Here is a 27,935-nt window from a genome sequence, read left to right on the forward strand (position 1 = left end):
ACTTCTTGATATGCTGTTTTACATATTATACTGTATGACATCTACTGATTTTGACAGACACAGTATACAAGAGTGCAGCAGTGATTATTTATGGAATTGGATATTAAAAGTCTTTCAGCTGCCAACAAAATGAAAGAATAGGGAGAAGGCTCCCTTTAAATATATATATATCTATATCTATATCTATATCTATATCATCAGGGATGATGGAATCCACAGTAGGAAGAATGTCATGAAAGTTCTGAGTATGAAATGTCATCATGAGACCTTGTAAGGCTTAGTCTGAAAACATCTCTCTCTCCCAAAACACTGTATGTTGTTTGGATAAATAGGAAAATAGTTCTCCCTTGATTTTGATAGCGTAATTGTGTGTCACAACTTGTTTGCACTTTGAGGGTTTTGGCTTTCTTGTATTAGGAGTACAGTGGAAGATGGACTACACTGAGTTTCCTTTCTCTCCCGCCCTGGCCTCCTTTTGGCTTGATGTTGTGTTTAGGCTCCATATACCCTCAGCGTGTTGGTATGTCAGTTACAGATGAAAACTTGGCTGGGATTTAACAGTCATGCACATACAACTTAATAGTGCTTTTCTAAGTGGCTACCGGGATCTTTACGCGATTTCATTATCAGATCTAAGGTGCTGCTGAAGGCTGGAAACTGTAGCACAGTGGAAACCACCTTGCTGTTAATATGTGGATTACAAATGCTGCTTTTGACACTTGTCTGTTGTTTTTTGAGAGGAAAATAGCAGTAGTCAAACTGGAGCAGCTACCACATGTCCCTAACCTCCTTTCACCTAGCTGTTAACAGCTGCCCTTGTCTCCTAACTGGTTTACAGCCAGCAGTGAATTTTCCATGCCTCTCTAACAATTTGTATAGCTTTCCACCCCCATTAACCATCTGCTGTTTTTCACACCCATGGCATTTCCACCAGGACATTTGCAAAATAGCTAGTGCCCACTTAATAGGCACATTAAAGGTGATTCAAAGTGTATTGCAAAAACAGAGCTCTCAGCTTCATCAGTTAAGGCAGTCCCTATGCCTTTAGCTTACAGATGGCTCAGAGTCATAAGTCCTGAACACTTTTTCTTAGGACTCTGTCTGCACGTTTTTCAGACCCGAGCCCAGTCATTTTAAGAAATTATTTGGCTCAGTGAAGTGCAAAACTGTCTCTGGTGCATTTGCAAAGTGAAAAAGGAGATCTTGGCACTGTGTATCTTATTGAGCATATTTTTCCCTTGAAGGACTTTGCTTTAATTTTTACATTTTTAATGCAAGTCTTACATATCTGAGTGGCAGGACAGACCAGCACTGTTCTGTGAAAATCATGCTTTTTTTTCAGTGGATCTGCATTTGTGATGATTTACCACTTGTATTTTTACTGGAGCCTATTAGAAGTAATGTATTATGGGGGGGAGAAGGGGAAGGGGATCAAATCATCGAGGATCTCAGGTTATTCAATATAATTAAAATAATCCTAATATCCAAAGTGTATTTGTTTTAGGCTGAGATAAAACACTGGCATACCATAATTAAGGGTGGATACCATGTGCTCATCTTAGAGAGGCCCAAGAGCACACTCTGTGCACATCTTAACTCTTAGTGTTTTAACAACCCTACCCACTGCACAATTAAAACTCCTGATGAAAGCTTTATGCCTTGCTTAGACTATTTCAAACCATCTGTAGGCTCACTGAGGGAGTCACCATAGGGAAACATATTACTATAATTATGTGAGTATTGTTTTTGCTGCTGTAATTCCCTGTGATGTTGACATTAGACTGACACAGTTACTGTCAGTGAAACTCACATGCAGCACTTAGGCACTTATTTTTTATTAGCTATACCACTTCTGAAAGCATCACACATTCCCTTACTTACACTGTTTTTAGATGTCTTTGGGCCCAGGTTCTGTCAAGCTGATGCCTTACTAAGGTAAGGTGATTCAAATTCTTTCTGATTACTTGCTGACATTGGCCAAACTGAATTTTAAAGCAATTAACCAAGGCAGTGAAAGGTAAAGCATTTGGTAGCTGCTTCCGTTCTTCCCGCTGAGTTTTGTGCTTTCTTCTTAAGCAGCTGCTGTTGGGATAGGAGGTGGCAAAGAGTTGAAGGCAAAGTCAGAATGTCATGTTTGTGCAGGAGATTGAGGTGGCATGAATTTGTCATGTATGTTTGAAATTGAGCTGCTCTTTTCCTTCGTTCTCCTGCTTTCTTAGAATGAAAACAGAGCTTCTGAGTCTCTCTGGCAACTTTGCTTCCCTCATAGTAGCCTAGAACCTTGTTGGATTTTTTTGTCATAAGTGCCTCTGTTGCCTTGTCTTTGTCCTAAATTAGACCTTCTCTCTAGTCTATCCCTGAGCACTTATGTGGCTGTAGTGCTGCAAAGGATTAGCATCCAACTGCTGAGACCAGACGCTCCATGTGCAATTAATTTAGATGGCTCTGCTATTCAGCAAGCTGATATCAGCCTTTCTCCTCTGTCAAAGTGAAAAACAAGAGTAAATCTTGTTTTTCCCCTTTCTTTGGCCTCTCTGGGATGAATCGTATTAAATCTGTGACCAAGCAACAGAAGCAATAGTTCTCATTTGAAAATTGTTTGCACCTCTAAGTATATTACAGACATTCCTGATTATGTTGATTCTGGCTAAAGGGATCTTAGTAAATTCTGTTACAAGTACTGGCTTGGGACAGGAAGGGACACTATTCAGCTGCATTTGAGGCAGTAGTAGAGGAAGCTATCTACCTGAAACAGCTCAATGCGTGATCCTCCAGAGCCAAGGAATTCAAACCTTAGTACGTAGCAACTGTCCCAGGGAATGTTTTTTTCTGTCTCCCATGGAAAAGGGATTGGCCCCAAGTTAGATAAATGACTGAGTACCCAAACCAACAGCCTCTGCATTAAGATCAGATGAGGACATGGATGAGCTAAAGCAGCCCTGAACTGCAGTGGAGCAATGAGAAACAAGCAAACTTGCTGCAAAAAGCTATTTCCTTTCTAAGCTGAATAAGAAAAAAAGATCTTTTATGCTTCAGTGCTAGGATACAGAGCCTTCTTAGTTTGTATACTTTAAACAAAAGCAAAGTATTGGGTGGTGGGTGAGTGTTCTGTCTCATGGAGTTCTTCCTGGGGAGAAAGGTGGAATACTTTGCAAAGGTGAAGGATGGCAGAGATCAAAATTCTGCAACCCCTAGGCCTTTTGCAGCATGGAGTCTGACTCCTTTGACTACCAGATACCTTTCTGATAAACCTTCAACTACTTGATTCTAGAATCTCTCTAAAATATTTCAAATCACAAAACCATTCACAACATGTATAAGTGGCAAAATTGCCAAGATTCCTAATACAATTTAGACATAGCTATGGGGGAGGTGGCTGTGCTTGGAAGGACATCATGTACAAAAACGAGGGGAAGGGGATTGTATCGGATGATCCACAGCAGCCTGCCTGCCAGCATAACATCTGTTTTTAATTGGCTAATCAGATCCTGTTTTAAGCCTTTCTCAGCTGTGCTTCCCTTGAAAACCAGATTCCTCATCCAGATGATGCAGGACTCTGAGATTTCAGTGCAGTTGAAACAAGAGCAGTAAAGCTCAAAATGTACTGTGTGCTTAACACTTTCACCTAAATTTTATGGGAACTTCTTAACCTAGCTGAGATGTAGACAGCAGACTCTCCACTCTTCCAGTCTATCAGAAAAGCATTCTATGCTTTTTGGGAAGTGAAGATAAAAAGTAATAAATGCCCATCCCTGTGTTGTGAAAGGAGGAACATCTGAGGCGTTGTGCTTCAATGTCTTCTAATACTAATGCTTCTGCATGGGGCTGTTTGTAGGAATGAGATCTGCTTTGCAACCAAGAAGTCACTAATGGTACATAAAGTCTGGGCCAGGTCTTAGAGAGACTGTCTGACTAAGTCTGAGAGGAAAAGGGACTACACCTGGACGAGAGACAGCATCCATACCCAATCTGCTTTGTGTTCACGTTAGTAATCACAGCCCTGACTCATCACTGCCTGCGGGGAGCTGCTATCTGTTTATGTGATTTTTCAGATCACTGATCAAGTTTGCTGCAGGAAAGTGAAGAGCTCAATCTCAGTCCTTTGGGAAGGTTCCTGCAGCTCACTGAGAATACAGGCAGCAAATGCTCAGAAGAAGGGGTCAGCATGATCATTTTGCTCTTACTAGTTTCATTGTTTTGGGGATTTTTTTTTTTTTTTTTTTTTTTCTGGAAAGCAATCAAAAGCAGTTTTTAAAAATGGCTGATATAATCATTGACCTTTTAATAAAACCCTGGAGTGATATGCTTAGCATCTCTGCTGGAACTGATCATGTGGCCTGTCACAAAGCTGTATGCTATATGCTCTGTACCCCTGGCAGCAGATAGCCTGCACTGTGCAGCTTTTCCCCACGGACACATGTGCCTGGCACCTTTAGGAAAAGAGGTTCCTGTGAGATTGGAATGCTTTGGCGGGGGGAGCCTGCCTGGTGGCCATCAGCCTGAGTTGCGTATGCCCTCACAGATCAGTATCTGCTTGGTCAATTAGATTTGGTGCAATCAGATTGCAGCCAGGCCTTTCACTTTACAAAAGGTACAGAGGTGACATTCACAAGTATGGCTGTACTGCTGAGCCGAATGACTTTATTGACAGGATTGTTCACAACCAAATCTTGTTCACAAGACTGCTTTGATTTCTGTTGTGGCACTGGGAATGGTAACAAATTCACGTAGTGTAAAGCAATACTGCACAAAATGAGATGGATGAATCAGTATGGTGTCCTGCAGTGGGACTAGGTGCACATCCAGCAGAACACACCAAGCGTTGTCCATTTGGTAGACTACGCTTATTTCCTGGAAAGACCTACTTTCAGACTCGATTTCACATTCTCACCAGAATATTTGCACAACGAGGAGGTTGTAACTTACATGTTTTAAAAGGTTAAAAGCAGCAGTTAGCTCATGTAACTACTTGGACACACTGAGGCATTGCTAATACTTTGGCAGAAACAGCTGTATTTACATCATCTGAATAGGTCTGCAAGCAAGATGTTACTCTGTCTGCCCAGGAAGGGCATTTCAAAGGTGTCTTTGCATTTTGAAGGCTCACCAACACTGTGCAACAACAGGGAAGGTGCATTGTGGCCCCCTGACTGTGTTAGTAGTGCAAGGAAAGGGAATGCTTGCCTGGCATTTGTTAGTTCTACGTATTCTCTGACTCACTAATCCAATGACAGGCTCTTGCTGAGCTGGGTTTCTGCTGGAGCAGTGAGCTGGTCCAACTGGTGGCCTGCTGGATTGAACACAGGAAATGGCAAAAGTTATGTTTGGGGCAGGTGGATTCATAACAAATGGATCTACTCATTATCTGCTATCAGTAGTAACAGGCTAAGCATAACCAAACACTACTCTCAGCCTCATACATCCTGTGCAGTCTCAAGGCTTCTTAAAAGTCTTTGTGATACATTAGCAAGAGACCCAGAGATAAGCCAGTTACAGGAGATTCCAAAAGAGACTCACTGAGTCAGCATGGCAGGTTCTGATCCAAGCACAGAAGAGCAGAGGAAAAAAACTCAGACCCCAGGGTCACTTAGCAATTGTATCATCAGCCAGTGCTGAGACATGTCTTGTCCGAGCAACGTTGTGTACACTTGAGAATCTTTTTGAACAAAATTCTGTTATAGTGGCATAGGACACAGAAGCACTTTTGAGAGACTGACCAGGAATTTAAATAAAATTTACAACCTGGTAATTTACAACCCCAAAGGAAAATACATAGAGATGTTCTGCAGTCTGGCTGGTGCAGCCACCAGTGACATTTGCTTATGTGCTAACTGGGGACAGATAATCCAAGGGATGTAGGATAGGTAGCTGATATGAGAGTGTACCAAGACCCAGAGAAGATGGTGGTGTGGTGTTTGTGCAGCGAGCAAATTGCCCTTTCAGATATTTCTGGAGCCACTGATGCAGTTAGGCAAATTTTCCTCAGCTGAATCGCATTTAAATGTTTCACTCTACACTATGATCATCACTGTTATCATTAGCAAGCAAAACCAGTTACACAGTCATTACAGAAGGAACAGTGAAGAAATATTTCACAATTAGCAGGGAACTTTCAAAGATAAATGTCGCTAAAAACAGATTGGGGCTATCCGCTGCAACCTCCCATCCTACCCCATCCTCCAGGGGCACATTTCCAAGGGACCTCAAAGTGCAGTAGAACAGCTGGGTTGGAAAGGTATTCATTGGTACCTGCTATTGGATGCAACTTCTGTTACAGTTGGATGCAAGTTATATTACTGGTCCATATAGACAGCAAGCTGTAGAAATAAAAACAGTATTTAGACCCGCGCATATAATACATTGCAGAGCCAGCAGCAAGGCTTTCTGATGAGCCTTGGTGAGCCTGGACACACAACTGAAGCAATGCTGTCGCATGGAAATGCACTGCAATTCTGGAGCAACCAGCCAATACAGGCAGCAAACCACTACCATCCCACAGCACATCTTAGTGCAATTTTAATCCGTTATCATTAAGTACATTGACTCTGGATGCTTCTTGAGGCTTAGGGTTTGGCCTTGTTTCTGGACTGCTTATTTTTTGTGGAAAAAGACAAAGCTGTTTAGGAGCCCCTGAACTTATCCAGCATTCTCTGCTGTGCTGCAGGGTCCAAGACTGGGTGCACGCCTGCACCGTGACTCTGTGGGATCAATGAAACCATGCCATGATTTTGAGCTCACGCTGTTCCAAGCCCTCCATTTCCAGCTGCCAGCATCCTGCCCAGTCTAAACAGCAACAAATTTGCTGTGTCTGGCAAATCCCAAGAGAAGAGCAGCTGTGGCAGCTCTAGGACAGTGACAGCATGTGCACACCAAGCCAGAGTGAAAGTCTCGGCACTGGAACAAGCCGTAACAAGAAGCAGCCCACCCAAGCATTCGAAGAACAAATGCACCAGGAGACTCCTCTGCTCTGATCAGCCTCCAACCAGCTCAGCCTCTTAGGAAAAATAATAAGCCAGAATATATGAGTAATTTTCAAACGCACAGTTGTGTAACCTCATGTGTGGCTGCTGGGAGGGGGGGGCAGAGGAAGTGCTTGGACTGTTCCCCCAGAACCAGGCAGCGCAACATGGAACCTGGAGTGCCCAAAGAAGGCCTCAATTCCCTAGAGAAGATGTGGGAGCAGGGCAGGGATGAAGGGACAGAGTGCTCCATTTCCCAGGGTCCCAAAACGTACTTTTAACCCGGTTGCAGGTTAAAACCTTCATGAACTCAGTTTATTGTCAGTTTATTGTCAGAAGGGTACAGCACTCTGCAAGCTGAAGGAATGGTCAGGAGTTCAGCATGTAGAAGCTGGGGAGTCATTTTGGAATCATAGAATGTCCTGAGTTGGAAAGGACCCACTTCAATTTCATTTCCTGACTCCACAGAGTACCAACCAAAATTTAAACCCTATGTCTGAGAGCGATGTCCAAACACTCCTTGAACTCTGTCAGCTTGGGGCTGTGCCCACTGGGCATCCTATTCCATGCCCACCGCCCTGTGGTGCAGACCCTGTCCCTAACCCCCAGCTGCCCTCCCCTGACACAGCTCCATGCCGTTCCCTCGGGCCCTGTCGCTGTCACACAGAGCAGAGCTCAGCGCTGCCCCTCCGCTCCCTGTGAGGAGCTGCAGCCGCCATCAGGCCTCCCCTCAGTTCCTCTGCTCTGCTCTGAATGAAATAAGGGACTTCAGCTGCTCCTCAGACATATTTCCCTCCAGATCTTTTACCATCTTTGTAGCCCTCCTTTGGACTCTGTAATAGTTTTACTCTGCTCTTCCAGCAAATGAAGTCAGTCATACCACAATAGCCTGAGAGAAAACTTTCCCCTCCCCAGCCCTCCCTTGCTGGCCACTCAGCCAACCTCAGCTTGTCCCATGGGGTACACCTGCCTACCCCTGGATTGGTCATGGGCAGCTGCTTAAATCCACTGAGGAAACGAGCTAGAAAGCCCAGGGTCACTACTGCTTTGCCAAGAAATTGTCTCCAAACTATCTGTTTACTCATTGCTCTACAAGGACACCAGTTACAGACAGCAGCAGCATGGTGAACGGGGAGATGTTGCTAAGTTTGCAAGGTTCCTGAATTTGATTCTATTTCTATTTGCTGTAGGGCTTTTGCTTTCTGCTCCATTAAAAAGAAAAAAAAAAAAAAAAAAAAAAAAGCAAAGATAGCCAAGAAGAGTCTTATAGTCTTATTATTGTGTTATGTTTATTTTTAGGGTCTTTTTTTCTCATGGATTTGTGTTTTGAGTCTTGAACTGGGTTCTCTTTCCATGACCTGCTTTCCTAATGTTTCAATCCTTCCCCCTGTTTTCTGCTGGAAGATGGTTAGATAAGGACAGAAGTGGAAACTATCCTTTTCTAACCAAAACAGCAAACAAACTGAATTTTCACATAAAACACCACCTTCCAACAACTTGTCAGACATCTGGAGGCAAACAGCTGCTATGAGGAACCAACACAGAACACATATGTTTTGAATAATTAGACTAACTGAAACATTTTTGCCTCTTGGTAGCCCTTGTTTTCCCCTTTTCGTTAGGCCATATCAAATCTATGCTCTACATGGCTGCTGGCTACTTCTGGACAAAGTCTTTCAGGAAGAAGAGCAATGAGACTAGTTTCCTGTCAAAAAAAAAAAAAAAAAAAAAAGGAAAAAACAAAACCAGACAACCACACAACATTGCAGATATTTATGTCTGCACATAAGGAAACAAATAAGCAAAGTCCCCAAACAAAGCAGTTCTCCCTGACTCCCTTCACAAGCAGGAACAGAAAGCCAGCTCTCCTTTCTGTTTTAATGCTGATTTTAGAGAAATGGGAAGGTTTCATGTTGTAGGTGGAATGACATAACTTGAGTGATTTGTGTTGATTCTTTTGAAAGGCTCCTGTTCATCATGCACAGAGCTCTTCCCAAGCAAAGGCAGAGAACACCTGCGGTTACTAAGCAGCACAGTCACACCAACAAGCTTTCCAGGATGGCTTTCACCGGCTGATGCTGAGCTGCTGCTTTGCCCCTCCCAGAACATCTTAAGAGTACAGAGGTATGAAGGAGAGAGGAGAAGGAGGATGGGGTCAGAAGTAGCTCATAGAAAAGTGCTCTTGCAGCCCACAGACACCTGGCTTGGACTTTGGAAGCCCAAGGATTTTGAGTGCAGCAGAACGTGGCTGGTTTCTCTCTCTTTTTCCCCCTCCCCTGTTCAGTATGTCATCGCCACCTGGGATGCTAATAAAGGTTCTGTGTAGGCTGCACCTGGCCTTCTGACTTCATCCTAATTTAGCTTCTGTGTGCTCTTTCAGGGTTGCTGTTCTCAGTCAGAAAGGGCACCGAGAGGAAAGCTATTTCCAGCCACCAGCCCTATTCTGCCACCACAGGTCAGAAACAGCCAGGTCTCATCCATCCCAGACAAAAGCTGAATCAAGCTGCTCAGAAAAGGATGAGCTTTGCAGAATGCTGCCTGGCATTCTTTGGCAGCTGACAGCCTCAAAGCACCCCAGCTTCAGCAAAACCAGGAGGCCTCTGTTTTTAAATGCTTACCCTTTTGGATCCAGCATCTCAGAAGTCCTGGCCTCTCTTTCAGGGCAGTGGCATGGCCATATTGACCCTAGCATCCACCAGCCATGCAGCTGTGGTGCTGGTAGAAAAGCTCAGCAGATGCAGTCCCTCAAATAGAAAGGACCTGCAACTCACAGGCATCCCATGAAATTCAGTGATACAAACAGTAAAGGGGAGAAAATCATGTCAGTGTGGCATGCTGTGTATACGTTGGGACTGTATTCTGAGGCTGCTGATGCTCTGGAGGTCCCTATCTGAACAACAACCAGCTATTCCCTAGATCCAGCCCTGGGAGAGCCCCGAGCCTGCTGCAACCTTTAGGCTCTGTTCTCATTTACTCAGGATATGTCCACCTCACCCCAAGCCATGCCCAAGCCTGCAGAGTCCTCTTATTGCCGTGACTCTGCCAGAGGCAACCAGATGTGCCTCCACCTGGTGCACTGTATACCTCCATTCCCATACAGCAATAAGGCTGCCCCTGATGCTCTGTTTTCTTGCAGGTCATCTAAATTGGTCCCCTTAATCAGGACCTAATTCATTACTGAGAATCCAAGGTAGGAGGAAGTGAAACCCACAGGGACTGCGACACCTGTTCTGCCTCTCTGTTTCTCTTGTCTCTCTCAGGAAACCTTGAGTTTCTAAATTTGAGTGCTGATTATGTCCTGCGTTTGTCCTTATCCTTGTTTGTGAAATTTGACTGAATTCACACACTCCTGCATACACAAAGCACTGCCCAAGGCTGCTAGGACAGTTGCACACCTGGCTAGGCTCCCGTCCCATGCCAGAGTACACGTTCCTGGTCAGGAGGCCTGCAAGACAGATGCAGACCCCAGGCTCTGCAGCACCAAAGTACAATCACATACATGAAGCTGGAAAGGAGCTGCTGGAAGCATGGGCTGGGCATAGATACAGTACTTGGCCCCCAAACTCCTCTGCCCTTGTAAAGGGATATGGAGGGAAGGCTGACAGGAGAAGACTTGGAATTGTAAGCAGGGGATGTAAGGGCTGAGTACTGTGGGAGAGGTTGGAGAAAAAAGTTCCCCACCTTCAGTAGCATACCACTGAGCACCTTTTAATCTTTTTTGTTGTTGTTGTTTGTTTGTTTTTACTACTGAAAGGGACCATTGGTAACCTCAGAAATCAAAGATCTCTCACAGAATGACTGAGGTTGGTTGAGACCTCTGGAGGATATCTGGTCCAGCACCTGGTAAAGCAGGGACGCTCAGTGCAGGGTGTTCACTCACAGGCGTTGAACTCCCAAGCCAGCCCCAAGTCCCCTCACCTTTTTTCTCCCTAGTCAAGAGGGACACACTGGAGGGATGCAGCCTGGGATAACTGAGTCCTCTTGGGCCAGGTGTACAGTACAGTACAGTACAGTAAGGCAGATGTCCCAGATGGAGTTTTTATAAGAAGCAGAAGAAAGGACCATTTTGTGTTGGGCTCCTTCCTCCTATTGACATTTCTGTGTCAGGTTGACCTAGTCCTGATTTCACTATCCTTAGTCACACATTCTCCTTTCTGACATTTTCTGTCCTTCACACTTGAGCATCACACCTTTCAATACAGAGGCTTCTGTAAGAACTTATGCTGCATAGCCTGCCTGTTATCTCTACCAAATGTCAAAGGGATTAGGAGCTGTATGTTAAACTGCTGTCTAAATGCTTCTAACACGTGATTTCTGGCCCAGAGAGTGAGTGGGCTGAAACAACACCAGGATTGCCTGCCATGACATCAGAAGAGAAGAAATAATCTGCTATGCAAACCCAGCAGTCAAGTAAGTATGGCTTTTTACATGTTCTCAACTGTTTGGAAAAAACTCTTGGAGATTCAGTAAGGCCGAGCGCAAGATGTTGCACTTGGGTCAGAGCAGTCCAAGATATGCATACAGACCGGGAAAATAACTAATTGAGAACAGACCTGCCAAGAAGGATTTAAGGGTCCTGATGGATATGAACTGGCAGTGTGCTCTTGCAGCCCAGAAAGCCAATAGTATTCTGGGCTGCGTCAAAAGAGAGGTGGCCAGCAGGGCAAGGGAGATGACTGTCCTCCTATACTCTACTATCGTGAGCCCCTACCTGGAGTACTGCAACCAGGCCTAGGTGCCCCAACACAAGAAAGACGTGAAGCTGTTGGAGTGAGTCCAGAGGAGGGCCATGAAGATGATCAGATGGCTGCAATACCTCCTCTATGAAGAAAGGCTGAGGGATCTGGACTCGCTTAGGATGGAGAAGACACCAGGGAGATCTCATTGTGGCCTTCAAGGACTTGAAAGGAGCTTAAAAATAGGAGGGGGTTCAACTTTTTATGTGGTCTGATAGTGATATGACAAGAGGAAATGGTTTTAAACTAAAAGAGAGGAAGTTTAGATTAGGTACTGTGAGGAAATTTTCTACTCAGAGGATGTGAGGCACTGGAAGAAGCTGCCTGGAGAAGCTATGAATACCTCATCCCTGGAGGCATTCAAGACCAAGTTGGACAGGATCTCAGGCAGCTTGATCTAGTGGGTGGCAACAGTGTCCATGGCAGGGGGTTGAAAGTAGATGGGTTTTAAGGTCCCTTCCAGCCTGGAGTCATTCTATGATGTATTATGAGCTCTCTAGAAGCTTTGGACCAGCACACACTGAGCATTAGGTAGGAGCAGGGAGATAAGCTGTTCTCGTATTTGTCCTGAATTACCTGTTCTGTGCAGGCATCTCCTATAAAGGACTTGCTGTGATTTTTGATGAAGAAGCACAGGAACCCTTGCCGTTCTGAGTTGCAGGGAGGAGTGTATTGTAGACGTGAGCCTGAAGGGGTATAACACCATGTGACTGCTTCAATTCTTATCTCTTTCCTTCTGTCCACAGGTCTCCACCAATAAAAATTTGAATGAAAATATTTTCTTCCCTCATGCTGGAAGGTAAACTAATGGATCCTTATAAGACTCTTACAGGGAAATGAACCACATGAAACAGTATTGATCAACTGAAGCTGAGGGACTGGTATACACATACCATAGCTGCAGGTAAGTCTGTGCACAGGACTTGTCCAGGCAACGGGTATTAGAAGGACCCTGAGAAAGCTGGAAATGAGCCCTCAGCTTCCTTTCATACTCATATAAAAATACTTTTCATAATCACAGGAGAACACGAGGCACAACCTGCAAGCTCATGAGAACTTTCTTTTCCTCAGACACACTTTGAAAGGCAAGTCTCCAACTTCATTCCTTCCATTGGTTTCAGGCTAGTGCAAGCACAGCACCAGGCTCTGCTGCTTGCTACGGACCTGCGCTATTCTCAGCTTCGAAGGGAAGCTGCTTTGGGACAGTCGCTGTTCAGGGTCTTCGGGAGGCAGCTCTCCCTGAGGGAACTTCCCAGCAAGATGGCGGTGGCTGCCCCGCACCGATCCCCCTTTTCCCACCGCGTCGAGAGCCGGGTCTGGCGCTGTCCGCGGTGCTGAGATACTCCGCGGGGTTTGGCCCCCCTTCTTCTTTCCCCGAGGACAGGAGGCTGAGCTACTGAAGATTCCTACTGTATATTAAAGACTGACAGAGAAAAATAATTTTTTTGACTCTGTAAAGGCCTGTTGCACTCAGGATGTCTCTGAGGAAGGAAAAATCTGCCTTGCACTCAACAGTCACTGTGCACACTGTGACATGTGCTGGGACTGATGAGGCTGGCTCACTATTGTCTGCATCCTAATTGCCACTACCGAGTGGGACAAGATTAAGTGTGGAGAAACCCCTATGGCAAAACAAAATTGCAGAAGGACTCTCAGAGCTGACACCAGGCTTCCTGTTGTCTCCAATATGAAATGTGTGACCTCAAATTTGGGTGTGCTGACCCAGGATTGTCTACAAGTGCTAAGGCTGGATGGGGGCTTACACATTTGCTAGCTCTGCTAAAGAAAACCAGCTGTAACTATTAGACTTCTTATGTTGGTGCCACAAAATGAAAGGGATACCTTGTGTTATCTCTCCTTAGCTCACTTTCAGATTCATGACCAAAAAAAAAAAAATATTTCAGTATCAGTATGGTGATTCCCGTTGGACACCATATGTATCTTCTCACATGCCAAGACCACACGGACAAGGCACTTATTGGACTAACCTTTAGAACTGGAGTCAGAAATAAGGATTTATGTGATTCTTTCTAGATTCCTTCTTACAGTACTGGAACAGAGGCCATATGCTTTAATTCTCACAGAATTTACTCAGTAATCCAAAATGAACACCACCATCAGCAAACCAAAGTGCCCTTTGGCCAGCTCCTATCACAACTGGCTGATCTCTCATAATTTTCTCCCACAGCTAATGAGCTCAAGAGTAGTTTGGCAGTTTGCCAAAATATTTAATCAGAAAAAAAAGAAGTATTAAACACTTCCAGTGTTTTTAATATGTATTAGTAGCATTACCTCCAAAAAACTACCCTAAGAAAAATAAATTTTTGTTCCAAAAATTAAACACTTTCCTATTATCTTTCAGGAAAACATGAAAATTAAGCTCCTTGGCTATCTAGCATCACCTCCTTCTCCCTGCTGGTCACACAGTTTCCATACTGTCTGAATCAGTCTTGTTTGCACAGTCACCAGCACTTCCCAGGACTGGTTTTCTCCTGCTTGGTCTGAGATGTTCTGAAGCCATCTTCTCTACCTTGGGAATTAGCAATCCTTGAAGTTCACAGGACTGACAATGACTTCATCCATCTTTGGACCAAAGTCAATAGGAGGAAATGGCTAAGAGAATGGGCTAAACGTACATGAAAGATATGAATCTCTCTCCTTGACAAAGCTCTAGTCTCTGAGTTAAAAACTTTGTTTCCGAACACTCTGCTCCTGTCATCACAGCAGGGCTTCCTGGCACATGAACAGAGATAGGAGAGAGAAAAAACTGAAATGACAACTACCTCATAAATGTGAGATTTTAGTTTTTCAAAATGTTTTCAATAATAGATTTCTCTGAGCTTTAAAAACAGTTTTGGGGGTGGATATATTTGTTGTTTGTTGTTTTTTTTTTAAGTTTGTTTGCAATATTTATGTGGCATTTACATTTTCTTTTTAAGTGCTTGAGTTCTCTGCTGCTTTATATTGTGAGATTTGGTTAAAGTCTAAGTGCATTCTGGCATGTCTGGATTCTCAAGAATCCATCTCTACGGAAATAAAAAAGGAAATTAAAGAACTAGAAAATAAAAGAAGTATGTTAGGTTGCTATGAATCTTGATTAACAAGAGCAATGAAATTTGGAAGGAAGATTTTACTTTATGCCTAATTTATTTCATTGTGCAGTAGACAAGGCAGGAGAATCAAGGGCCCTGTGCCTTAAAGCACCAAGTCCTCTCCAAAAACATCCAAGTATACAAGTTCCCTTCTCATTGCTAGCTATCAGTTTCTAGGTAGAACTGGACACCTGGACCTTTAATAATCTTACAGGTTTAGACATTCAGTTCAGGCTGCTTCAGACATCTACACAAGGCAGCACCATTATATCGCAGCCTATTTTTTATTTACTACAACAACAACAGTGAAAAACCCCCTCTAAGATAGCCCCATCAGAAATTATACATGGTAATTTATTAAACGTGCCTCACACAGCCTCAAGAACAACCATCATAAGGAAATTAAACTGTTTTTCTGTGATTTTCTTCTATTCGTGTACATACTGATACAAGGAATGACAGCAGTACTACTACTTTTCAATGAAGTCTCTGATCTGCAGGCTTTGTCAGCAATGGATATACGCTCTTTGATAAAAGACAGGTTATATAATACGGCAAGAAAAATGAAATTATTTCTGAAATCAATTGTAGATTCTTTTACTACTCCTTTGTTTTCCATAAGTAAAATCACTAATCAAGTAGTATGGGACTACACTTTTACTAGAGTAAAAGGAGTAGCTCTGGAACTATAAATCATAACTTTGCAAGCAGTTTTGCAGTTAAAGGCAAGATTTCTGTCAAATACCATTTTGCCCATATTATTTATGAAATATATATATATATTTTTTTTAAACTAAAAGTATATTTTCAACTGATATTTCAGTGAAGCTTGATTTTCAACGAAAAGCTCAGGGATGGTCAGCTGGGACTCTTGGTCATACAAGCAATTATATTCAGAGGGCTATCTCTTACTCCTAACCAGACACCAAAGAGCTGAGAGTACCAAAACTCAGAGTTGGCGCCTTAAATGCTGAGGACAGGCAGGTTTGTAACATGTGATATAGTCATAGTGATTAACATACCACTGTTATACTATGACGGAGTATCCTATTTCTGAAGTGAAACAGATGCCCCAGTACCCCCACTCTTCTCTCCCCATCCAGTCAATATGTAGGGTTTCTGAAATATTCATTCCCAGCTCTGTCAGCATGTCACTGAGTTACCTAACAGTGCTGCTTTTCCTCAGGGCTTGCTTTTTTGATCCATGGAATGGTAGCAAACAGAAATCCTCCTGCCATAGAAGTGCTGAGGTGGAGGAGGCTAACAATCCATGCAAAGTGCCTATACACTCAGCTAGGACACTGCTCTCTGTTTAGTTTCCTTCCATCCAAACATAGTACATATGCATATATACAGTACACACACACACACACATAAACTTTTATTTATTTTTAAACACAGACAGATGACTGTTTGCCTGGATCAACTCCATGAATTTAAGCCCAAAGACTTCAACCTCTTTGGACAGCAATGCATCCCAGCACAGCCTGTTGGCAAGTCAAGAGCCCTGAACACACTGATCTATGAGCAGATCCAGCCTCCTTTTTTGGTGACTCAAACCTTCTGGTGTCACAGAGAACTAGGACATGGGGTTGGCAGCAGTCTCTCTCCCCAAAAATAGCCTTGCTTCCCTCTGGTCTTGGGAAAAGCTGCCCAGGAGGAGTGAGCAGAAGGCAGCTCATGAGGTCTATAAACCTCCATCAGCCCTGGCAATTATTCAGCAGTATACAACATTAGGGGAGCCCCACATGAACAGTAAAAAAGACAGGCAGATGTTGTGATGACTTACAGATGTAAAAGTATTTTAAGAGCTTTCAGAGGAAAGGACTGAAGAGCTGCTGTAAAGTACAGTGAGAGAACACAGGTTTTCTCTGCTGTCTGTACCTTGAATCCACAAAGAAAGACTAAAATAACTTGCACCCTGCACCTCTGTGCTGACATTGAAACCTGCAGGTGGGTTGAAAACAAAGTACTCACAACTACCTACATATGCAAGAACAATGCAAAATTGTGAGCGTTTACCATTTCCAGCCATCACACAACATTCTGTCCATTTGTTTTGTGTGCATTCAACTGTGGGATTCAGACAAAATGTTTTTCCAATACTGCCAGATGCAAAACACTACATCTGGAAGCCAGGAACACAGATGTTGTCAATACCAGATTGAAGAGGCAGCTTTGAAAAGCAGATGGACTCTGAACTCACTGCAAATAACTAAGCGAGCAGAAGCACCCAACGTGCCACAGAATGACAGGAAAAAAAATGATGGGGATGCAATGCAGGTGGGAGAGGGAGGTTGTCTGTGGTTACATAGAACACTTAGCGCATGAACCAAGTTGGTTGGTTCAACAAATACACAAGAACAAGTTTCAAGGGAAAAGGCTTATAGTTTCCAAACCAAGACATGGAATACAGGGCGTCAGGAGTTCATTTGCCTCTATTCATCCAAGAATAGAAGGGATTGATAGATAGTACAGGGCAGTCTGAGACTTCTCATCCCTGTTGAGAAGAATGAGGCAATCTCCAACTCAAAGGCTCTCGTGAATCCTTGGCTAAATAACAAGATAAGACAATAAGGTTCTTGATGTACACAATAAGACATGAGGCCACCAGCACTAAAACCACCTCTATAGCACCAAGTCACCAGCGACACCCTGCAACAGATCATTTCTCCAAAGCAGTTCAGGCCTTGGGCACGAAGTCTCCTGAAGTAGACAAGCTAGCCAGAGGGAATTAGAATTATTTCAAAGAGAGCATGCTTCTCTGTTCTCCAAGCAGCACAGTGTCCCAGACACCAGTTAACAGCAGTGGGAACTCCATACAGGATTTTGCTGGATAAGCCAGCCTAGGCAACTGGTTCTTATTGGTTTACTAAAGCCCCTAGTTAATTAATGTGGTAACATCTACAGCAGATAGTGCAACTTTCCTTAATCTTCAGAACGGAAGCTGATAGTTCACATCTAGCAGCTGCTTTGCATATGGGTCTTGGCAAGACTATTTTTCCAGCACGATGACTCAACTCCTTCCTACTAGGAAAATTACTAAAGTTTGGCAGGTTGACTACTACTTCCACTGGGCAGCCTCGCCTACAGGATACAGGGCATTTTTTTTTTATTTTTATTTTTTTTAAATCATTGAGCCAAAGCAGAAGATTACAGTAGTGGCACTACAGCAGAACATAACTGGTGCTTCTAATACCCACATTCCAGTGGGGTTTTGCATCCTTCAATGTACCTCACTTCCTAGTGATTTGATAAATGCAAAGTATTTTACTGAGGAAGGTAATGCTACATATATACTTTGTGTATTAGTACACTAAATATGCTAAAAGCATAGTGGGCAATGTTCAAAATAAGCAAGCACACAGCCTTTTACACAAGCAACTGACCTGTTTGAAGCTAGTGTTCATTATGCCCTTTCAGACAGGAACCACTACCACAAAAGGGAGGCAAGCAATAATTGCACCTGCCAGAACTGTGGAACAGTTTAGAATACTAGTCCTCTAATGCCTCACCAACACAAAACTAAGATCATTTGCACAGCATTGATAACACTAGGTTCTGGCAGAGCAAAAAAACAGGACACTTGGAAATATAAGTTTACTAGCCATGCAATAGCAAGATATAAGAACCATTTACACATCTACTCTCATAATTCTCACTTTACAGAGATGAGAGCATCCATACAGCCACTTGCTTATGTATGGCTATTTTGCTGTTTCAGTATCTGACTGCAAATTTAAGTCTGGTATTCTAGAAACATAAGGACGGTATTCTCCCACCAAAAAGAAAAAAAGCCTCTGAAACTTTTATCACAAGATAAACTGAGGAGCTGAGATAAGAGAGTTTTAAATGACAAACTAGTGGTCTGTGCCACCCAGCTTCTGTGCAGTTGGATTATCAGCTCTCCATTTAAGCGTAGGGAAGAATTTGCAACTACACAGGCTTCATAACTGTCTTCATAGTACTACAGCACTCCCTGCTAGTCTCTGGAGAAGCTTCCACTAGTGCAATTACAAGCTCCTGAAGGCTGGAATTTCTCTACAGTTACTTAACTAATAGGGTAGAGGTTGCCTGAGCAAAGGCATCATGTCAAGCATGCTTTTTATAGAACATTTATTTTTGAATCTAGAGCAACAAATAGACTGCCACATGCCCCTAACTTTTATTTAGCACTGACCTGTTCAACCCACACTGACCGAGTGCTTCTCTACAAACCATCACTATAAACTAAGTAAAAGATTAATCGTATTCCACTTAACTGACTAATCTTCAGTCAGTCAAGAGGCAAATGAATACGCTCCTGATAAGAAGTCTTCCCTCCTTGAGGAAGGCCTAGAAGGAAAACATTACTGTATAAATTCATCACTATTTCTTCCCTTCTCAGTGTATTTACATGCATCTATTCTAAGGAATCTGCTTTAGCAGATTCTGCTTTAGCTAGATCTCTAGCAGAGAGCTAGGTCTCCAGAGGGCCCTTCCGACCCCTATGGTACTATGAACAGACAATACACACATTTCCAGTCAACACTACTTAAATGCAAAAACAACTTGAGGCAAAGAGTGTTTCGCATAAGTTTATTTGTACAAGTATTTCAGAATCATTAAGCTCCAAAACCCAATTTCCAACGGTGACAAGTGAACACCACAGTGCAGGACAGTAGGTAGTTACTGTAACTAATCTCACATTTGGGCTCATCACAAATTAAAATCTTTCTAGTATCTTGTTCTGCCAGCTTAAAAAAAAAAAATCACTTTTCCAAAACAAGTACAAGATAGATTCTCCAAGAGCTGACTTCTAATAGTAAAATTTAAAAAAAATAAACAGAAAAAAAGCCTTTACATTTCAACAAAAAGTGCAGTTTTAACCAGAAAGAGAGACAAGCCCAATGCAAACACTTCAGTGAGTGGCCTTCTCCAGTGAAGAAGAAAAGCTGGAGCATTCCAACCACTCCCAAAGCTTCTATAACTATAGCCCAGCAATCCACCTCAGAACAAGCTTCACTGAAATTAAATAGCCCATATGAAATACAGTCCACCATATTTAACATTTGACAGTAATGGTTTGAGCAAGACTTAGATGCAAAGGCTAGAAGTATGCATTTGGCTCCCAATGACCAAATCACACATTTGCTACTAACAATGACTGGCTTATTGCTTATTCCTGTGTCTAACAATTATGGCACCCAATTCAATCAGTTTTCTATACCTCTCATTAAACAAACACTATCAGCGCACCAGCAGTTTAAAAGTGAAGTAACTTGTTTGGAGAAAGCCTCTTAAAAATGACTTGGACTTCTCATATACTGATAAGTACTGATCAAAATTAGCAGTTATTCTGTCAGAATCTCATGACATCCATATGCTTAACCCCATAACTCAGTCCAAAAATATGGATATCTATAGTCCAAATATTTAAAGTTCTAATTGAGACCTGGTTTAAATCTTCTGCTCTGTAGACAGACTACTCATGTTAAAACAAAAGATGTAAAAAAATGGTTGCTCAGAAGCAATGTCCAGCTTAGTGGCACAGCAAACAAACTGAAAACAAACACAGTCAGTTACATCTTGGGCTGAGGAACATAAGGTATGCTTTATCTTATCACTTTTCAGAATTATGGTGGTTAGCACAGGGATTTCATGAAAGTGACTAAAATGCTCTTTACTAGTAGGTTTCTTTAGAAGCATCTTTATCAGATAAAAAGATTTAATCTCTTAGGATGAGGAAGTAATATCAATAAACTGTAAGCTAAAGGGAACTTGGTGAGAAATATTCACAAACAGATGCTTAGCTTCAGATTGGCTTAGCCCTGCAGAGATTAAGCAACAGGAAGAAAAGTGCTGTTTTAAACTAGTCTAGTTTTCTAGAAGCCTTGTCCTCAGGCATGATGTGCTGACACAAGTCTTGCAGTCCAGTATTTCTGCAGTTCTGCTATGATGCCACTGCCTAGAAAGAATGCATTACGGTAATAGCCTGAAGTTCAGCAGCCTTTCTCAAACTTCTGCTTGATACAGAAGCAAGCAGAGAAGTTTGCACCATTCAGCACTACAGGGAGACTGAATCAAGCAGGCAGCCTGAACTTGGCCATGGGTCATTACCTTAGCACTCATTCTCATATTACTCCCAGCTGCAGGGTCTTTGTAAACCTGATCACAAACCAACTAGCACACACCAGATTGAGCTTCTGCCACCTGGGACATCAGGCTGCCAAAACAATTTGAAACCAGAAAGGAGTAGACTGCAGGTAGCATCCTGACAAATCTATTCAGTATTTCTGCTCTATCTCAACTGCCAAACTAGGATTATTTGAAGGCAAAGAAATAGAACACTGTCCCAGTAACGTTGTTTTCTTCTATTTAGTGCCAATGCAGCAGGTAATAAGCAACTTCAGGCTACAGTTTAACTACTCAAGAACTTAACATCCAAGCTGAAAAGCATTAGTAATTTAATATGCCAAAACAATTTAAGACCCAGTAGTCCTGCAAAGCTTAAACCAAGGGAGTCAGCTGTTCAGAGAGCAGACATTCAACACAAAGCTTCCTTAGCAGCCTCAGCAATAAGTTACATCAACAAGAGCACAAATATTTATTGCAGGACATTAGGTGTCCATAGCTCTGCCTCAGTAGGACCACAGCAGAGCTTTATTCTAGCACTTCATTTCCCAGTAGATACATGTGGCCTGACACTCAGCAGCCAAGGCATTCAAAGGCTAGTAAGGAAAAAAAGAGAATTTGCTTCAAACTTAAGAACTCCTCTTGAGTATTAACTACTTCTTCTGCATGAGCTGATACGCACAGTTTCTAAAGTCCAGCTATGCAATCCCACAAGACTTGGGTCTAAGCTGATATGCAAATCAAACTTGTCCCTCTAAGCAATGGTTTTGGTTTACTTCTGGAACAGGCATAGCTTTTTTTTTTTTCCTAAAGTCAGCTGAAGCTATTTAAGGGATGAACACAATTACAAATTCTTAAACAAAAAGGACTTCCTTCTAGTGATACTCTTTAATAGGCCAATTATCGCTCTGCATAAGTTACTCATTCCATCAGTAAGCTTGCATTACATTTGACACAGATGACAACACCAACATCACATCAGTTTTAAGAAAAGCCTTCCAAATAGTCAGTATTCCAGATGAGAAGTGCTTTGTCTGTAAATTGCATCAAGTCCAAGTTTCAGTTCCTAGAAAAATTTGAAAGTAAACTCATCCTTAAGTACTTTGACTATTCAAGAGTCTTTTATAAAAAAAAAAATGTTTGCTACTGAAGATGCTTATAAGACTGTACAAGATATTAACATCAAGCATGCCTGGCTACAGCTTGCTTTCACAATCCTATCCCTCCCTGCTTTCCTAAGCTAAGTGAAGTCTGAACAAAAAAAAAAGCAAAGTAGCCTTGCTGCTATAATAAGGTGGCCTTTGTGCATTAGTTACAAAAAAGTGGGAGAGCTTGTAACATAACAAGAAGCCTTTGGTCCTACCAAGAACAGGCAGTTTTTCCACTGTCAAGTAAATGCTGCTCTGCTATTGTTCTTCACATCTAACAGCAACCATACAGTTTTATTTCATCTGCTTTTCTTCCTACACTTAAATCATTTGTAGGATCCAGCACTTTGGTCTCATACACTCAGGGAGACAGCAAGATGACATACGAGTTAGCAATTAAGTATCCTTAACCATTGCACCAGTACATTAAATAGCTCTAACTTTTGCCTTTCTAGTCTACTTCTGATTAAGCAAAGAAAACAAAATCATTTATAGTATGAATTTTACTATTGCAATTGAATGAAAGTTGCCAGTCAAGGTATTACCTTGTTTCTAGTATTGCTATATACAGAACCATCCTTATAAAGCACAGAAGCATCAAAGCAGGAAGTTCAGCACATTCCCTTCAAGAAGTTCAGCCCCCTACACCTCCAAGCAAGTAGATATTCTTCCAGGGGTAGCTAGACGCAGACTTTCACCATATACAGCCTCTGTGTAGAGCTCTGCTTAGGGTTTATACACCTCATCAAGTGAAGTTTAAGACCACAACAGACCAAGAATTTAACCTCCCAAAAGACCATACTACACAGTGACCAAGGGATGATGATAAACCAATAAGCTTGACCCTTAAGTGGAGGCAAAGGCAAGCCTGTAGGACCTGCCTGAATTTATACAAGAAAAAACAAGGATGCACTTTAGAAATTCATACTGACAGGAGTGCACATCAACATACAAGTTGGTGGATTTTTTGCTTGCTGTGGACCCACAACGAAGAAACTTAAAACTTCAGTGTAAGAGCTGCACTATTTCCCAGCTGTGCCGATAACTGTTTAGGAAGATGTAGTCAAAAAGGCTTTATCTTGAGCCTCTTCTCAATAGTATTCTTCCCATCCTATTCAAGCAGTGATTTCAATTCTATTTAAGGCTTTATTTCCTCATTTTAAGGACTTCACATTAGTAATTGTTTAGATCATGTTCTGCTGCATGCTTAGAGAAGTCAACTTCAAAATTTTCATACTCCAGAAAAATCTAGCCAACTCATGCTTTTAAAGACAGGCTCATTAATCCATCTCCAACTTCCAAGAAACCTTGAACTTGAAGCAGGACCACATATGCTCATGCATTACAGGAAACAGCCAGTAGGGCCTCTACAAGAGGGGCATTATCCACACAGTTACCAGTTCCACACAGCCAAAAAGTAGAAGCAGCCCAAGCATGACAAGACTACTCTTACACAATTCAGTAGAAAGCTGGCTAGAATCTGAATTGAAGATGTATGAAGTAATGAGGTTTGTCAATAGAAAGTTTCGGTTTTAAATCAGCTTCTGCTCTGCATAATATATTTCCCAGTCTTAGCTCTATTAACTAACACAGTTTACTGAATACTCCACTTAGATGACAAGTTTAATAGCCACTTCCAAGACAAGTACCTAGTTCTGTAACTATTCCTCTAATATTTGGTTGCTGGTTCTCTTCTCCCAGTGAAGAGGTAATAAGGCTTCTCGGCATTTGTAGAGATAAACTGAAAAGGTTCTTCACAGGTTGCCTGGTTGCATATTCCTACTGCATGCCAGGAAGTAATTCATCCAACAATCTTACTTATTAGAAAACCTACAAGTGTCCATTACTTGTCTATGTACACTCAGCTTTTAGAAGCCTCCACTGAAGAACGCTCAAGTGAAGCAATCAATTGCAAGGCAACCAAGTGGGGTAGGACTGGCTATATGGCACCGGAGGATTTGCAAGATAGTAATTGCTGAAGTTTACATCACTAACATAAGGTGCTGGCTGGTAGTAACAGGTAACAGTAGTGGTGTTAGGGATGATGTTCTGTTCTGCCAGCACTTTGAGTGCCAGCAGAGAAATCAAGTTGAGAGTCTGTCTTCGCTCGTGTCCCATGAGACACACAGTGCTCTCATTCACCACCCTGCGCAGAATCATGAGGTAGTCATATTTGCTCCTCTCTTCTTTGGAGAAGTGGTTCTGGAGGTAGGTCTCTAGTTTGCGCTGCTGATCCAGGATGTCTGGGAAGTCTATGAAGAATCGGGAGCACATGTAGCGCTCTAATGTTTTGATTTCATCTTTATCCATGGGCCGGAAGTCTCGCACTAAGAGGTTACTGTATTTCAGAAGCCCACCACCTCGGATCTCTTCAGGATTTTTGGTAGCTATCAGCTTGTTCTGGAGGTGATCAAAAGCTGCTTCAAAATCTCCATACATACTCTCCCCAATCACAGTTGGATGGAAGTGCTCCGACATGGGGTTTTCTGAGTAGTCATAGTAAAAGAGCAGGGAATCCAGTATGATTTGGAAAGAGTCTACACTGAACTCAAACTGGCGTCTTATGCAGTCTACAAACTTCAGCTCCACATTCCTGCCATGTTTATTGGAAAGTGATATCAAACTCCAACGATCAGACTCCGTGGACACTTTAACTAGCTTCTGGATGTAGGCTTCCTTCAGTGTTACTGGACTGATTTTCAGTTTGCTTACTCCTTCCGGTAAGAAATTCAAGAGAGAACGCAACACCACATCTCGAACCAACTGAAACTCTGCCTCACTCGGAAGAGTAACTTGAAAAATGAGATCCAAGTCCTTGCAGCCCAGACCATTATCTTTGACCAGGACATGGCCAGCTGCAGAGCCGTTCAGACGGACATCATGTACTGCAATGCCTGCTTCATTCAGCCTACTACGAACGGTCTGAACTATGTCCTTCAGAGTTATCTTCAGTGTTGGGAAGTTACCCCGTCCATGGATTGGAACCACCTCTGTAAGAACTTCATGCAGGCGACTGACCTGCTCCCAGTTCAGCACACTGCATGACATGCAGTCTGTATTACTTCCTTTGCTTGCCATGTTAAGGTTTTTCTTCTCCAAAGAAACTGTAAGGAAGTGGGGGGGGAAAAAAAAAAAAAAAAAAACAAGTCAGACTTTCAGTTTGCACTGCCTCGCTCTGCTTTTTGTCTACATACACAAACTAGAGAGAAATAACTTTACATACTAAGAATTATCAGCAAGCCTTCCACCTGAAGTGGTTCTCAACTGCCCCATGAGTATAAGCTTAAAATTTAGTGGTCAGTTTCCTTTTTAATGAGATAGCATTAAGAATTGGATAGAAGTAGCTTATTTCAAAGGGAAAGCCTCAATGAATAATGCATAAATTTCATCCAAGTTTCCAAGATCATCTGCAGTACCAGCTGAAGCAAGTGACAATCATAATATGTTAAGTGTTTTGTGCTTAATGCTGAACTTGCTTCATTATAGTTAAAGTTCAAACACTTCTCTCCAAATAACATGACAGTAAAAGATATTCAGGTGCTAGTTTCAGAGCTTAGAGATCCAGTTAGTGCCTTCAGTGGATTATGTGAGAGACAAGACTTTCTTCTCATATTATTTTTCTTCTTTCTTAATCACCCAGCATATAGCTCTGACAGCATAAGAGCCAAGTCTCCACCTTGCTTCTGAAAAACTGATAGAACTTCAGCATCAGGACAGAATTTCAGCCATAAAAAAAAAAATTAAAAAAATCAGATAACATAGTTTTTCAATGTGCACTTCAGCCTGTAAGCAACCCTTTTCTTTTTCAGATACATTACACAATTAAGCTACCTTTTTGGAAATACTCACACTTTCCCTGTACTTTTGTTCATTTATGAAGGGAAAACAAGTTCATAAGAGCTGGCATGTATTCAGATGGGATTAAGGCACACTTGTTAACATTACAGTAAGGACTTGAGAACCTCAACTAGTTTGAGCACTCGAAGGAGTCTTGTCACAGTTGACCTCTTCATTCCCTTGTGCTTCAATGACTTGTTTTGAAGTATGAATATACGTAAGTATCCACTACAGTCGTGCAACTCCAAATTATATTAATACACTCTTCCCTTTTCAAGTGTTCCAGGTTTCTATAATAGCCAAGTGCTCCCTAACAGCTGGGGACTGAGACTTCACATTCATCCACCTCAAACACTTGTGAAAGCTGTATTTACAGCTGCCAAGGTCAGGTTATTCAGATTTAGTTTACATAACTCTTGCCTACCAAGAACTGTTTAAAACTCAATAATGTATTTTCCTAGCATGCATCAGGATAGTGTATGGAGCACGTTTTAAGCAAGATACAAACAGTAGCTGTTGTTACTCCTTGTTTGTTGCCTACCAGCTTCAACTTCTGAACAGATCATTTGACCTGTCACCTCCTCTAGGAGAAGAACACCAGCTCAGACACACAGCAAGGTGAAGCAAACAAAACTCCCAGGGATGCAATTTCTGTCCCTGAGCACAAGCTGCAGCATTACAAGCTCTGCTGCTGTGTGTACCACATCGGCTTCAGTAGGCATACAAAAAAAAAACCATGATTCTTAAAATAACCAGTTCAGGATAAAACAGACATTTCTTTAAACTCAACCCTTGGGGCTCCAATAGAGCATAATCCCAGAGGTATCACAGCTGACAGGAGTTGCCCTCAGAGACATTAAGTACACTTTCACCCCCAAATACTACTTCCATTAAATCCTTCAGATCACTAGAGAACACAAGATTCCCCTGACTTCAAGCTACAAGTGTCTAAGCTCCTCCTTTCCATTTGTGGGCTCCTTAGCAGCCAAGACAACACACGTAGAACACCAGGCAACCAGAGAGGACTTGAGCAGAGCTTTTCACCTCATCATGTGTACTTGGTTCTGCTTGAGGATCTTTGGGCTGAAGTACAGCGCACACGCTCTCTCTGCCAGCACCTGCTGGAAAAGACGATCAACTATTTCTCCTCCACCATTCAGGAGAGAGTTTAATTCCTGGGCTGCCAGCTGATGAAGCATCTCACCCTTAAATCACTCGTGTCGCCTGCTCTGGAAGATTTAAGTTCATGACAGCAGGACCTTAGTGACTAACGCATGTGGAACACTAGCGGCTCGCATGCTTGCGTTTCATTACCACTGTCTGCCAGCGCAAGGTCAGACACCTGGAGGTGCTCGTCCACTGGAAAGACAGCGATCCAACAGCCGGGATAAGCCCTACCTACTTTTGCTATCCAGCTTCAAGTGTACCATAGTTTCAGTTGGATGCAATGCCCAAGTCACAGGCGGGAGAAGTGAAAGTGAGACTCGTTTCTGTCGCGATGAGGGATCACAGCACCCTGCAACGGCATATGACAGGACCCTGCAACACCTAGAGAACAGCTCAGAGCTGTGGCAGACACCTCCCTGACACCACAGCGTCAACTTTAACAGGAACCGAAATGCTGAGGGACGTAGCTTCCTTCAGAAAGCGCCCGGAGACCGCAGCCAGACAATTAGATAACCACGAGCAGCGAGCCATACACGGCTCCGAGCGGCTGTTTCCCAAAAAGATCGTTAACCATCCCGTTTCCGACGCTCTCCCTCAGGAGACCTCAAACCCGCCCAGCCCGCCTCGCCTCGCCTCGCCTCGCCTCGCCGCGCCCCGCTCACCGGTCAGCTCAGCCACAGCCGCGCACACCGCGCCGCCGCCTCACCGGCCTCGCTCACGCTCACGCGCACGCCTCCCTGCCCCCCGCGCCCGCCCTTTATTGCCGCGCAGCCGTCCCGCCTCCGCCTCCCCGCGCTGAGGCGACCAACGGGCTCCCCTTCCCCGCCTGCCTGAGGCGGAGGAGCGGGGGCGGACTCGGCGAAAAGGGGAGGAAAAGGATCT

At 43.0% G+C, this 27,935-nt stretch overlaps 1 protein-coding gene across 1 annotated transcript; it reads right to left on the reverse strand.

The window, feature by feature from the left end:
* Positions 1–19,350: 19,350 nt before the first annotated feature.
* TENT5C (terminal nucleotidyltransferase 5C) lies at positions 19,351–27,854 on the reverse strand. The gene is made up of 2 exons (XM_085236491.1): positions 27,716–27,854; positions 19,351–25,153 (listed from the first exon to the last, which is right to left on the reverse strand). The coding sequence occupies exon 2, from the start codon at positions 25,125–25,127 to the stop codon at positions 23,955–23,957; it is 1,173 nt and encodes a 390-aa protein (XP_085092617.1). The 5' UTR covers positions 25,128–25,153; positions 27,716–27,854; the 3' UTR covers positions 19,351–23,954.
* Positions 27,855–27,935: the final 81 nt, after the last annotated feature.

This window comes from Meleagris gallopavo, chromosome 1, assembly GCF_905368555.1.
Source record: "Meleagris gallopavo chromosome 1, MGAL_WU_HG_1.1, whole genome shotgun sequence".
Classification (NCBI taxonomy): Eukaryota; Metazoa; Chordata; class Aves; order Galliformes; family Phasianidae; genus Meleagris; species Meleagris gallopavo.